The sequence below is a fragment of the Carettochelys insculpta genome, chromosome 2 (assembly GCF_033958435.1).
Source record: "Carettochelys insculpta isolate YL-2023 chromosome 2, ASM3395843v1, whole genome shotgun sequence".
Taxonomy (NCBI): Eukaryota; Metazoa; Chordata; order Testudines; family Carettochelyidae; genus Carettochelys; species Carettochelys insculpta.
In genome coordinates, this window is record NC_134138.1 from 243,838,420 (window position 1) to 243,853,039 (window position 14,620).

The 14,620-nt window shown below is 42.5% G+C and overlaps 1 protein-coding gene across 4 annotated transcripts in view; it reads left to right on the forward strand.

The window, feature by feature from the left end:
* MLLT10 (MLLT10 histone lysine methyltransferase DOT1L cofactor) overlaps positions 1–14,620 on the forward strand; it is a 284,997-nt gene that overhangs the window by 111,926 nt on the left and 158,451 nt on the right. For all 4 annotated transcript variants that reach the window (XM_074984859.1, XM_074984857.1, XM_074984860.1 and 1 more), the window contains exons 7-8: positions 1,251–1,344; positions 3,735–3,830. In XM_074984859.1, coding sequence (XP_074840960.1) covers positions 1,251–1,344; positions 3,735–3,830 — 190 coding nt within the window. The remainder of the gene's footprint in view (positions 1–1,250; positions 1,345–3,734; positions 3,831–14,620) is intronic.

Here is a 14,620-nt window from a genome sequence, read left to right on the forward strand (position 1 = left end):
AAATCTATACTTACAGCAGCATGTAAAGTACAGGCACTGTTTGCCCAGCTAGCATGGGTATAAATGGCAGTGTAGATGGGGAGACACTTCATAGGAGAGTAATATGGTCTACTTACTTGAACCCTAGGAGTGCATATAACTCTCCTTACGTACACAAACAGTTCCTCCTACGTACACGCTCCTATAGTTAGCAATGTTGTGCCCCTCTGTCTTCCTGCTGCTACAGTTTAGCCTTGCTGCATCGTCCCCACTGGCCAGTGAAAGACACTGGTAGTGGGGAAAGGCTCTGGTAGCTTCCCAATTCAGAAGCCTTTCACTGTGGTGGGGAAAGGATCTAGCACAGGGGTGGCCAACCAGTTAGCTATTAAGAGCCACAGATAGATACAAATAAATATATATGTGGCTCAATGCCCTCCCCCAGAGCCAGGCACCCCCTGCCCCCTGCTCTAACCCTATCCCCCTTTCCTCCTCTCCAGAACTAAGCACCCCCAATTCCCTGGTCTAACGCAACCCCCTCCCCAACCTCCAGAACTGGGCACCCTAGCCCCCTGCTATAAACCAATCCCCTCCCCACCAGCCTCCTTCTACCCTGCTCTAACTCAATGCTGGTGACTCACCAGAGCCATCACTTTTTCCTTCACATGCTTCTCTCACCAAGTACTGGGGCGCATGCGCAGAGAGGCGGACAACATTCCTGGTGCATGGCTCCAAGGAGGAACTGCATTTAATGGCTCAAAGAGCTGCTGGTTGGCCACCCTTGCTCTAGTAGGAGAATGGTAGTGGGGGAAAATCTCTAGTAGTTGAATTTGGAGCCTTCCCCTGCTCCCTTCCCACTCTGGATACTTTAAGTGCCTTGTGAAATTACATACAGCAGAGTGTGTGGATGCAGGCTGTCTTTTGCTGACTGTTGTAGCTATGTGTACCTTACACAATGTCACAAATGTAGACTAGTTCAGAGTTAGGAACCTTAGTAAGTGACCTGATTTTTAAATGTGTTCTGCACCAGCAACATGCATCCTTGGACTGGTGCCTTATTTAGATGCCTAAATATGGATTAAGCAGCATTAAGGTCAGTTAGGCACCACATTACATTGAGTCAGTGATAGCTGCATATCCTACTCCTATTTATGCCTTTTGGAGTCTCCCCGCTAACTTCAGGCATCTGTATTTGAAAACTTGTTATAAAGATTTTGAGGTGACTTGGTATAAAACTGCTTTTGATCTTGAATGTTGTGTTTGTATTTTTCCAGTGCTCAGTTTGCAGGCCTTCTTTGTGAAGAAGAGGGTAATGGTGCAGATAATGTCCAATACTGTGGATACTGTAAATACCATTTTAGTAAGCTGGTAAGAATTTAATCAGTTCAGTATATAAAATATGACACTAACTTGAATTTTTACTCAATGACTTGAATTACTAATAGCAATTAAAATAGTATTGTATGTGTAAGGGTATTACTTATAAAAGAAATGAAATAAAATTATGCAAAATGATGTAGAAAATATTCTTGTTTTTTCCTTGTTGTACTGATTTAATTTTGAGGGTAGAAATGCTACCTGAAATTGTATTACAGTGTTATAAAGATTTGCTTTCGTATGTATTATCTGTCAGAGAGCATGTTTAGACAGTGACTTTAAAAAAAGGACATGTACTAGATGTGCCCAGCCCCAACTGCATGCATGCTACAGCTCCACCTCTTTCTACCTCTGTTCCACCCCTTACCTTGAGCATATCCTGCCACTGCTCCTGCCTAGCACTTTCTGCACACTGCTGAACAGCTGATCATGGTGGGTAGGAGCCACTGGCGAGGGGGAAAGGAGCTGATGGGTGGGGCTGCTGGTGCATGCTGAGTACACCCTATTTTTTTTCCACCCTATGGATACACCAGTCCTAGAGCAACCATGGGATTGGCACCTATGTCTGTTTGCACTGAGGTCCTGTAATGTTTTCTCTTCCTATTTATTTCCTATTTGCTTAGTTGGCCACACTTAGCTTGTTCTTCTGAAAACATATTAACACACCTTTTTCCTCTTGATGAGCCTTTTTATTGGAGGATATGTCAGCCCTCAAATTCTTCTTCTGTTATCCTTCTCGCATTTTGCCTGTGTATCTATTCCTCTACATCCATCTAAGGTGCTTGGCTAACTGTCATCTTCTGATGGTAAATAGTCTCAGAGGGGTAGCTATGTTAGTCTATAAGTTCACAAAAAAACTCAAGGAGTCTTGTAGCACCTGAAAGACAAAGAATTTTATTATTAGGTAATGAGCTTTCATGGATAAGATCCACTTCTTCAGATTCTGGAGCAGAAATGAGGTTTTACCCATGAAAGCTCATTACCTAATAAAAATGTTAGTCTTTAAGGTGCTACAAGACTCTTTTTTTGGCCTTCTCCTGAAGCACACCAAAAAGGGAAAGCTTTTGGGCTTGGCCATTGCTCTTTGAAGTCAGTAGAAAGACTAACTGATTTCAGTGAGCTTTGGATAATACCCTGAGAAATTAGTGACTTGGAAGACTTGATAATCCCAGATACCTCTTCATATGAATGCACGTATTCAGACTTGGAGGACTCACACATTTTATTTATTAAAATTGTATTGAAATTCTAGAGTTATATTCAGCCATCGGTGTAAGTGGGCATAACTTCAGTGACTCAGCTGATGTTTACACCAATACTGAATATGGCTTCAGTGCAGACATGATACAAAGATACTTACACTGTTATCAAATTAGTATTCTTTCATAAAAGAAGATCTCCATATTTTGAATGCTGTGTGGCATGTAGCTTTCCACCAGAAGACTGAAATAAGAACAACTATAATGAGCTGAGCAGAGAGAGCTGGTCATATAAAGCTTTCTAAGGAAGTGCTAGTGATATATAATTGTCAATAATGTAAATGCATGGCTTTTCCCCTTTATGTCAGTAGTAAGACACCTAGATATTGCATTTCTGTTATAACCTTGAGAACCTTGGAAGGTTGGTTAGGCAGCTTTGGGTTTAATGCCTTAAAAATGATTCAGTTGTGGTGCAGTCACTGAGAAATGCCTTGCTTATTTTGTTTTGGAATTATGAATTAACTTCAGAAGTTTGGCTACTCACCTGGCCTAGTGAAGTCCTGGTCCTTAACTTGGGCTTCTGAGTGTTATAAGATCCCAAAACAAAGCAAAACATATATGTCACCAGTAAATTAGTGTATTAACTTGGCATATTTGTATCATTTTGAAAATTGTTTTTAACTTCTCTTTCATGACTGAGAACTTACTCTAGACTGGGTATGTATCTGGATGATAAATCAAGAATCCAGACCCCCCTGTCTTTTCATAGCGTACCTGAGATGGCCTTAAGTATGTATTTTTCCCTGTGTCTTGTTCAGGTTGATAGTAATGGCAGCACCATGGTACCATACTTCCACTTTCGTACAATCTTTTTTCTCTTTTTTTTAAGTTACCGGAAGATGAATATATATCTGAGCATAACTGGACATTGTTAAAAGATGGTGTATTTTCTCTTTTGTGAAAAGTTTATTTGCAAATTGATGGGCTTCAGATGTCAATCTAAGGGTAGTTTACTTCTGGCATCTTTGGGATTAACACTTCAAACAGCACTGTTAATGTCCATTTTTGTCAGGCTCTCAGTTAAAAGTATATATTTTTTGTCCAGCAATAAGCTATTTTTATCAGACTCAGTTATTCAAATGGTTCCATTTTTACATACATAAATATATCTTCTCTTTGTAGAAAAAGAGCAAACGGGGATCTAATAGGTCATATGATCAAAGTTTAAGTGATTCTTCCTCTCACTCTCAGGATAAACATCATGAGAAGGAGAAAAAAGTAAGTGGATTTGTTGTTGCTAATTTTTGGTACATCTGCTTAATAGTAGCATTTTGCAAGTATTTCATTTGGTTATTGCTAAAAGACATGGAGAAGATTTGCTTCAGAAATGTAGAACATCAAGAGTAAATAATAAAGATGCTAAGCTAGAGGTTTTGTAGAACCTAAAGGGGAAGCCGCCTCTTTGGGTACACTTGTGTGAGTACACTTTCCTTTCCCTTTCCTCTAACATAGACATCTTGGATGTGACCGTAGAGAATCTTTTTGGGAAGTGTTGGTTGCATGTTGTTGCTGTAATCTTTAATGAAAATAAGAAGGATTTTTTTTTTCCCCTATAATAAGGGCAACTTAAAAAAACATATTGGTAACCAGTCACATTAGGTGTGGTAATTACATATTTCTTATTTTTTGTTTTTCCCTTTATCATTGGAGAAATTGAGTTTGAGGTTAGTAAGATTGCTTTTTGGGAGCTAATTTTCAGAGGTACTGTTAAACCCACTGTGGTGGCAGAATGGCATGTCACATGGGAATGTTTAAATGTCTATATATATTTTTAATATAAGGAGCATGATTATCCTCTAATTTGTATCACAGTTGACTTATTCTTCTTACACTTTGATTTTAGATAGTTTAGGAAAGAAGGTTGATTCTGTATTGGTAAGTGAATGCTTGAAAATTTTTGGCTCATGATACCAAATTTACAATTGTGTAAGGTCATTTTGCTGTTGGAATGTTGTTGAACAAAACAGATAGTTGCATAAAAGTGCAAACCTGCTTTCATTCCTAGGGATCATAAAAGTCACATTTTATAGGTGCAAACCCTGTACTCCTAATTTCTTCTTTTTTTAGATTTAATCTTTAAAATTAGTTTGTATGAGCAGACTTTGATTTGAATATTTATTCAAAGGCGTGAAATAAGGAAAAATTGAGGTATATAAACTTTTTTTATTAAATATGTTTAAAGTATTTAGAAACTATGGTTTTAATAACAAAGAGATTAAATTTGATTGGTTTAGGTCCTCAGAATGAAATTTTGTAAAGTCCCTTTTCACCATGGATGAGCGTATGGTGACTCGTTTTCTTTTTAAGTTTTCAATCTTTAGCTGTATTTTGGATGAATAATTCCATAAAACATTTACCCTTTTACCTTACCTGGTAATTCTGCAGATAACTTTATTCATACATATTTGTCTCTTTAAATTAACTTTTATTGGTTAAAAATACATTATGCCAGAGAAGGTTTTGATTTTGGAAAACTAGTAAAAAATCCGTTAGAAAGCACTTTGATGTCTACAGGAAGCAGTTGCTTTTTAGGCTTTTTGACTGGAGGTGTTATGGATGGTATAACATTAGGACTGAGAGTATTAGCACATCCTAATTATGTATTGGGTGGAAACTTAAAAACAAACTCGCAGAATAAATATGGACGATAAAATTATTTGTAAGGTGAAAACAATTATTATTTGTCTTGCTATTAGCTGAAGTCAATAGTAATTTCATCACCTTATTTTCTTTATTTTCCACTGCAGTTTATAGTTTTTCAAAATAGCTGCTGATCAGTTTAGTCCATTTAGAACAGGGGTTGGCAACTGGCAGCTCTGGAGCTGCATGTGGCTCTTTAAGGAGTCATTTGTGGTTTCAGGTGCTGCAGTTGTGGCTCCTGCCCTGCTGTGACTGAAATAATGGAACTGAACAGAACTGGCTTAATGGTGGGCAGGCGGGATCCAGCCATTAAACTAATTAAATTTGGTTCCATTATTTCAGCATGGCAGGGCAGGGACTCACCTGCACTGCAGGTGGGGGATATGAGCAGGAGAGCTGGGGGGAGGAGTGGCCAAGTCTGCCCCTGCTGGAGTTGTGCAGCCCCGCTGGGGGCGGGAGAAGGATGATGATGAACAGTGGGGGCGGGCAGTGGCCAATTCTGCCTCTCCCAGAGCTGTGCAGCCTCACTGAGAAGGGGGGCTGTGGAGAGGAGAAGCACAAGCGCGCAGACGGAAGAACTCGTTAGCTGAGGCTGGTTAATCCTGGGTTGGGGCTGAGATGGGTTAAGCCTGGGGATGTGGGGGTGTGGGTTTGAGGTGGAGAGGAGTTAAGCATAGGGATGGGGTGGAGGCTGATTTGAGGCTGAGAGGGGTTAAGCCTAGGGATAGGGGGTAAAAGTAACTTAAACTTTTTAATTTGTACAAATCAATGTGTGTGAACGCTGTTTTTGAAATGGGGTTACAAAAATATGGTTGGATATTATTTATTAAGAGACTGATTTGTATTCACATGCATTGCAGCTCTTGAAATATTGATTTTGTAACTGAATTTAAAAAAAGGCTCTTGTCGCTATTTTGGATGCAGACCCCTGATTTAGAACACACCAAGATAGCTAGTCTCAGAGGGGTCGCTGTGTTAGTTTGTAGCTTTACAAATAACAGGCAGTCCTTTGGAACCTTAGAGACTAACAAATTTATTAGGTCATGAGGTTTCATATGAGGAAGTGGATTTTACCCACAAAAACTGATGACAAGGATAGGTTTCAACTCAAACTGCCGTTTAATTTTTAAAACGTAAATCAAACTCTCCTGTAATTATTAGGTGTGAAAAAGGTTCTGGTTTATAGCAGTTAGAACTTGAGCAGCATTGAAGAGAGGTGAGAAGGGCATTGCCTGGAGGGTATCATGCCTATTAAACTCATAATACCTCTAGCCCTGGTGGGGAACACTGGGAAGGGCACCTCTTGCTACACTTGTTCAAGGAGTGTAGCACTTTCCCAGCAGAGCTGCTTAATCCTTGCAACATCTAGCATCTCCCCACGCTGTGGCTGCTAAATGTAGCAGTACCACTACTCTTCTTCTTCGTACTTCCCAGCTGTGGGAGATGCATTGTATCTGTTCCCTTCCTAGGAGTACTGAGAAGAAGAGAGAAAGGTTCTGTGAACCTTTGCTTCTGCGCACCCAGAGGCATAATTAAATGTATGTTGTCTGTAAAACTAAACCAAGCTGTACTATTAATTTGATTATCTACTATTGGTATTTCAAAGGGTCTTTGTATGGCATATGGGATATTTATTTCATACAGCAGTCTTGACTCATTCTACATCACATATTTATATAATACAGTTAAGACCACAGATCAAAATAAAGTTATTTTACTACAGTTACTGACTTTTTCAAAGGTGCATTTTTAGACATTGTTATATGAGAGCTAGGTATTACTATTTTATTATTACACATCAGCAAGCAAAGTGTAGCATGAAGGTTAGTTTATTTTTCTAAATTTGATTTAACATGTAACCGCTCATCTGATATATTATGAAGATGCCAATCCATTTCTGCTTGCTTTGCCTTTATGTAACTTAGTTCTTATGGCATCCTGGGAAAATGCAAACTAGTAATATTTATTAGATGTGGTCCCAAAACAAAAATGAATGTAGCTTTGGATAGTTGAAAAGTGTTGAAGTTGTAATGAAAAGCCCTCTGGCTCTCTCCCTTCTCCTCCTCCCTTCTTTTTCTGGATTGTGAAATCTACCACCGAGGTTAATGGCAATAGCCCTTCAAGAGGCCTATTGTAATGCTTTGGATCTAGAAGTGTGGGCTTGATTATTCTGTATGCAATGTAGGTTGAAAAAAATTCTAATATTAATTGTGCAAAGTGGAAAAATGATTAACTAGTTGAATGCTAATGGCCTTGAAGTGTATGCTGATACCCTGAAAACTGACTCTTTAAAAATAGTGTAGTGGTTTTTGAAGTTTGTCTTTTTACTAGCTTACATGGTGAACCTGCTTGATTTTCAAGTAAAACTGTTATGTTCAGGTTTATTTAACCTCTCACTGTCAGATTAGACTGAGTTTCCAGTACTGACTCTAGTATTGCCAATGGCTGAAGACTTTTCAGCAGTAAGTTAATCATTCTGATGTGTAAACAGTCATATAATGCAGTATTATTTGTGTGATAATAGGGCTAAAAAGTAGTTTCAACATGTTCAAAAGTTAACAAAAAGCCAGGGCTAGATTCTGTCTTTAGGTAAATACATGCATCTCTTGCTGAAATCTGATAAAGAAGGTCTCATATTTACATAATCCTTTTTTACTTTCAGTAGTTTAAATGTCAAATGGGGATTCAAACAAATTTCTTTTTTACAAGCTATTTTCCCATATTCCTTTTCTTTTCCTATGTTGTTGTATTTACCGAATCTACCTGCGTTACTGATTCGTATTTGCTGATTGCTTACAGTGAGTGTTCATTTTCTGATGACATGAGAACGTAACTTTGGGACGGTAATATTTTCCATATAGACCTTTCCAATCCAGCATTAGATCTAAAACTTTGATACAAAGTATTATATTGCTTAGATTTCTCAGAACAATAATTGTAAAGGAATTAAAGCTTCAAGAAATAAGATTTAAAATGTCCTAAAACCACGGTTCATATAATATTTTGTCTGCCTGAATAACAAAGCCAAACCAATTACAAAAAACATTCTGATAAAATTGCAAATGAAACTGAAGTTTTAATTGTTGTAAATCTAAGACCCTTAATTTAAAAGATGAGTCAGCTATTTGTATCCTCCAAAACTTAACGTGTCTCCACTCATTTACTTGAATTTTAATCAATAAGACAACAAAAGGTAGCTGAGAGCCACCTTTTATGTTTCCCTTGATCATGGGTCAACTAGGGGGGTTGCTCTATCTTTGCCCTGGCTAGAATGGTTCCTGTAGTGTGTGTTTCCATGCTCTGTTGTCAGGGTTGGATGTGCGTGTGCCCTTATTAGTTGACATGTTATGGGGAAAGCCATTTCTTGTTTTTATGTGTATTGTTGTGTTGACCCTGAAAGGCCAAGCAAACTCAACTCCAGATCTTCCATTATCAGTAAGTCTCAATGAACCATGTCCTGCATTCAGCAGAAGATGATTGAGCCAAGACAACCAATATATATATAGAATTTCTTGCAGTTCCGGACTTCCTGAAGTTACCTGAAACCTAGTTTGTAGATAGCATAGGCTTTTGTAACATCTGGTAGAGTACTCTTGCTTTAAATACTGTTGTATACATTTTATCATGTTGCTCTGGTAGAGAAGGTGGTGGCTCATTCCTCCGGGCTGCGCCAGCTGTATCTGGGGGTGTGGGTGTGGTGGGCCAAGGTGTTCGGGGACTAAGACGGCTGGTTTGGGCCAGGCTGAAGAGTGTGGGAGGAGCTGCAGGCTGGGGGATGTTGGGAGTGAGCTGGGCTGGAGGGTGCAGGGGGAGGAGCAGGCTGGGCCGGGCCGGAGGGTGCAGGGGGAGCTATGGGCCCGGGGGGTGTTGGGAGTGGACCAGGCCAGGCTGGAGAGTATGGGGGGAGCTGCAGGCCAGGGGTTGGAACGGGCTAGTCCACGCCGGAGGGTGCATGGGGAGCTGCGGACTGGGGGGGTGTTGGGAGCAAGCCGGGCAGGACTGGAGGATGCAGGGGAGCTGCAGATTATGGTTGAAGGCTCCTGACCACATTGCTGCAGGCATCCTGCCGTGTGGCTGGACCCACTTCATAGCACACATCCGTGGCCGCTCTGTCACGCGGCGGGAGCTGCTTTACTATGCATAGCTGGAGGTACCGGCAGCTCCAGTGGAGGAGGTGGCGGCTCCTCTGGGCTGCATCAGTGATAAGTCCTTAACTTTGCAGGGGAGGTTCAGGGACTGGGCCAGGGCTGGTGTGGAGAGCAGGCTGGGTAGGGCCAGAGGGTACAGGGGGAGCTGCGGGTCGGGCCGGAGAGTGCAGGGGGAGCTGCGGAGCGTTGGCTGGAGCTGCCTGACCGGGGTGTTGGGAGGAATCTGTGGGCCAGGGCGAGTGCTGCCAGACCAGGTTGGCAGGTGCGGGGGCAGCTGCGGAGTCTGGCTAGAGGCAACTGACTGCATGGCTGGGGGTGCCCCGCTGTGCGGCCAGAGTCGCTTCGCAGTATGCGGCTGTGGTTGCCCTGCCACACAGTGGGAGCCGCTTTGCTGTGTGCATTGGATGTACCGCGGGAAGAGGTAGCAGCTCCTCCAGGCTGCGCCAGCAGTTAGTCCTTAACTTTCTGGAGGGTATGGGGGAGTGGCTGGGCTGGAGGGTATGCGGGGAGCTGTGGAGCATGGCTGGAGGCACCTGACTGCATGGCTGCGGGTGCCTCAAGCTGCTTTGCTGTGTGCAGCTGGAGGTACCGGCAGCTCTGGTGGAGGAGGTGGGGAATCCTCTGGGCTGCACCACTGCCATCAGCCCGTGGGCAATGGGTGGGTGGTGTGGACCCGCAGTCATGACAGTGGGTGGGCAGACTGAGTGGCTTCTGCCTCCTCTTTCTGCATGAGATGAGAGTCTGGGATACTTGTGTCCCTGGATTATTTTGGTTAATCCGAATGGCATATGAACCATGATTTGGTCACCAGCATCCAAGGGAGCCTGACTCCTTACGTTACCCCAGGGAAGACAGCCCTTTCAGAAAATTCCCCACTGCCTTGAGGGTAGGTTCAGGAGATCCAAAGGCTATGGGAGTAAACCCACAGAAAATACAGAGTGGAGACCCTAAGGTGGTTAGCGAGGAGGATTTGTCGAAGCTGCTTTCTGCCATCTCCTTGCAGTCATCTCAGTTCCAAACATACTGACTTCTGTCTTTCCTTTGGATTCAACTGGGACAACCGAGAGGGACAGTGCTGCTTGGGCAACACACTTGCTCGAAACAAGAGCACACGCTCCAGACAATGCAGTGTGTAAGAGGGTGCCAAATGGAGAGGACACTCCATCCTTGCTGATAGCACGGAAACAGCACAGGAAGTGGCAATTATGGTTTATAAGCCCTCCTCAGCTGGTGAAAAGGAGGATCCCATGGGTCACTCTCATCGGTGGGAGGAGTCGTCATGCTCCACTGGGCACTGCCACATGCCTGAAACTGGGCAGCCCCGGTCAGTAAGGCGCTGACCCGCCACATCTGCCTTCCTCATTGGGTGCATGGGGATATACCAGACATCAAAAGGTAGATGTAAACGACATACTCACCAAAAAACAAAATAATAAATCAAGTTGCCTGTGGCTTGATAGCTGGAATGTGCGGACCATGTGTTTGGGACTTGAATCTGCCCATGACCTTATAAACACTGACTCAATATGCAAAACAGTGGTAATAGATCAACAGCTATGCAAACAGAACACTGACATAGCTAGTGTCCAGGAAACCAGGCTGGCACATGCTGGGTCAGTGAAAAAAACCAACTATATTTTCTTCTAGAAGGTCTTGAGTTCAGAGGAACACTGTCTCTACAGAGTTGGATTTGTTGTTCGGAACAATCTGCTGAAATCTATCATTACGCCCACAGCTTAATCAGAACGTATTATGTCCCTGAATCTCTGCACCAAGTCAGGATATGTCACCATCATCAGTGCTCATGTACCCATCTTGGTGATGTGCGCCAAAGACAAGGACCGCTTTTATTATAATCTTCAGAAAGTTATCGAATCCTTTCGAACTGGCCAACAACTGTACATCCTTGACGACTTCAGTGTAAGAGTTGGACGTGACCATCAGTCCTGGCCCATCTGCCACGATCTTCTCAGTATTGGGAAAACGAAGGAAAATGGTCAAAGACTTCTCGAATTAAGCTCCAGAATCAGCTCTGCATTACTAATACTTTTTTTAAGTTAAAAGAGTGTCACAAGGTTTGATGGCGCCACCTCAGATCTGGTCACTGGCATCAACTTGACCTTGTACTGCTACCCAGGAAACATCTCAATGCCAACAAAATTACATGCATGTATCACAGTGCAGATTGTGACGCTGATCACTCCTTGATCATCAGCAGGGTGAAAATCATCCGAAAGAAACTCTGCATGACAAAGGAATGCAATAAGCCAAAAATCAATACCCTCAATACCAGAGGTGTGCTGAAATGCTGTGTCTCTGCGGATGATTTCACTTGCAAAATGGAATGCAAACCTGACCAACAAACTGTTTGATGAAACATGATCCATGCTGAGAGATGCAATATATGAATGTGCCAAATCTGCCTTTGGAACATGTAAATTCTCTAACAAAGACTTGATCGATGAAAATGCTGACATTCTTAGGCCTCTTCGTAAACAAAAAGACAAAGCACGTCTGAATAACATAAAGAACCCATCTCAAAGCAGAAGAGATCAACTTCAACACGCAAGAGCTGTTCTTCAGAGAGAATCCAGGCCGTGTGCAAACAAGTATTGGGCTGATCTTTGCTTTAATATTCAAAAGGCATTTGGTTTGGGCGACCTGAGACCATGTATGATGGATTGAAGAAAGCGCTTAGACCAAACATGAGCAAACTCGCACCACTGAAGCATCAAAATGGACATCACAGACTAAAAGCTGCAGATGTCTGGATGGGTGGAACACAACTCAAGTCTTTATTCCCACAAGCGTACAATAGAACCTGAACTTGACAACCTCATCCCAGGTTCAGAGCTAGATGCAGAGCCTGCGGAGGAGGAACTTTCTTAAGCTCTTGATGCTCTTTCCAGTGGAAAAGCACCAGGAAACGACAGAATTACAGATGAAGTCCTGAAGGCAAATAAGGCTGTGCAGACTCAAATGCTGCCCATAGATCTTCACTGCTGCTGCTAGCCACCATCTCTTGAGACATAAGGGGTGTGTGTGTGTGTGAGTGCATTTCTACCCTCAGTGGTGCAGCGGTGACTCTGTAGCACTGAGGCCTTGTCTACATTATACAGTTTGTCAGCAAAACAGTGAAGGTGTATGTGCTGCAGTACTCCCCCTTTCAAAAATCTCTCCTGTCTCCTCAATGAGAATCATAGAACTTTTCGTGACATGGAACAGTGCAGCACCAGGCACACAGTATTCCTTACATCATTTAATTGGTCTCCAAGAAGCTATCTCACAGTGCCCACTGTGACTACTCTGCTCGTAGTTTTGAACTTTGCTGCTGTGCATCTAGCTACAAAGGCATGAGCCTCTCCTCTTTCAAACCCCCAAGAAATTCTGAAATTTCTCAGCATGGAGACCTCACAAAGCTCCTGGCCAGCTGAGCATGCTGGATTCTGGCAGCAAATACACTCCTGCTTAGAGTACAGGGGAGGGAGTGGATCTGTGGGGGGAAAAAAGGCTGTTAGAGAATTCAGAGGGAATCACATAATCAAAACATTAATGCAGAATTCTGCTTTTCCTGGAACTAGGACTGCAGCATCAGGCAGGCAGAGTGGACTGCTGCTGGGATGGGCTGGAGAAGAGATTGTTGAGCTATGCAGAGCCAGGGAGGGAGGTGGAGGGAAGAAAGGTGTTTTCAAAAGCAGGGTTTCCTTTTGAAGGAACCCTGTCTACATGGCTGTTTGCGTTTCGAAAGCAGCCCCTTTTGGAATTGAGATCCTGCGGGAGTACTCAAATGAAGCACAAGATATTTAGATAGGGGCATCATTTGCATTTTCGATTGGCTGCATTACATGCCTCTTCCAAAAGGGGGGGGTAGTGTAGTTACAGCCTCAGTGTCCCCAAGTGCATATACTGTCTGTCTCTTTCTTAGACACATACTCCTTCTCCTTTCTGTGGGCTTCTTATATTAGTGTTTAACAGAGCCAATCTGGTCATATTACTAAGTGCTTTTTGTGTGCACACAGCAGTAATTACAAAGGTTTATAGCAATGTCCAAACAAGCAGTGCCAGGCTTAGCACAAAACACCAACACACATTACTGTGGCCTAATGTTAATTTTCTTCTTCAAAGCATCCATCAGCCAAATAGTATCGTTTTGAACTAGTTTTAGGACTTTGGTTCATAAGACATAGCACAATACTGAACAGCAGTGCAGGATCTGTGCTTGAGATGTCTAGGTTGCAGGTAACAGGGCAGTTGAAAAGCAGTTGCCAATCTAGTAGGATGCCCTGGAATGATAGGATTGAGAAACCTTCATGGGATGCTGTGCTTGTCCCCATGTTTGCATTGCATACCCTTCCTGAAGCACTGTGGAATCAGTTGCACAATGGTATAACTATCCATAGTGCATTACTTTTTGAGTCCATGCAAGAACTGCTACAGTGGATGTGCTCCACCGACACAAGGAGCATAGTGGGCATGCAACAGCAATTTAATTACAGCAGTTGCTATGTGTTGATGTAACTTAAGTTGACGTTATTATGCAGGTATAGTCTGAGCAAATATGGCATAGATATTTCATCTCTCTGAGCTATGTTGACAGGAGATTTTCCATCTTCCTAAGTAGTATGGTTATGCTGACAAAAGTTGGGAGTGTAGACCAATTATCTACTCTGGCAATTGAGTGACAAAGCTTTTGTCATTCACAGGTGCTTAATCTTCCCTCTCCGCTATTTCTTCCCCATGCCCCCCCAAATAAAAGAGCTTTGTGGCAACAAGTGCTAGTGTTAACAATTCTTTGTGGGCATGAGAATACACCATTCATTGGGGTGAAAGCTTTCTGTTGACGAAAGTGCTGACTAACTGTTTACCCTGTCTGACTTTTAGTGACACAGTGATGTCGCTCAAAGCTGTGTAGTAGAGACAAAGCCGTAGACATATATGAAGTTGGATGTGTTGATCATGGAATTGTCCTGGTGATTGATTAATGTTGTACAGCAATTTGAAGGTGTGAAATGCTATACAGTATGTGCCAAATGTTGCTACTGATTAGTGATGAGTGTTTCAGCAGTAGTTTATTTAAATAACTAATGTTAAAATGAGTCACTTATACCAACTTATTTTTGGGTTGGGTAGCAACTCAGGGTTTCTACTGTTGGCCTTAGGACTGGGCAGACCATGCACATGCTCAGGGCACCATAGCCACAGGGATGTACTAAAGGGTTT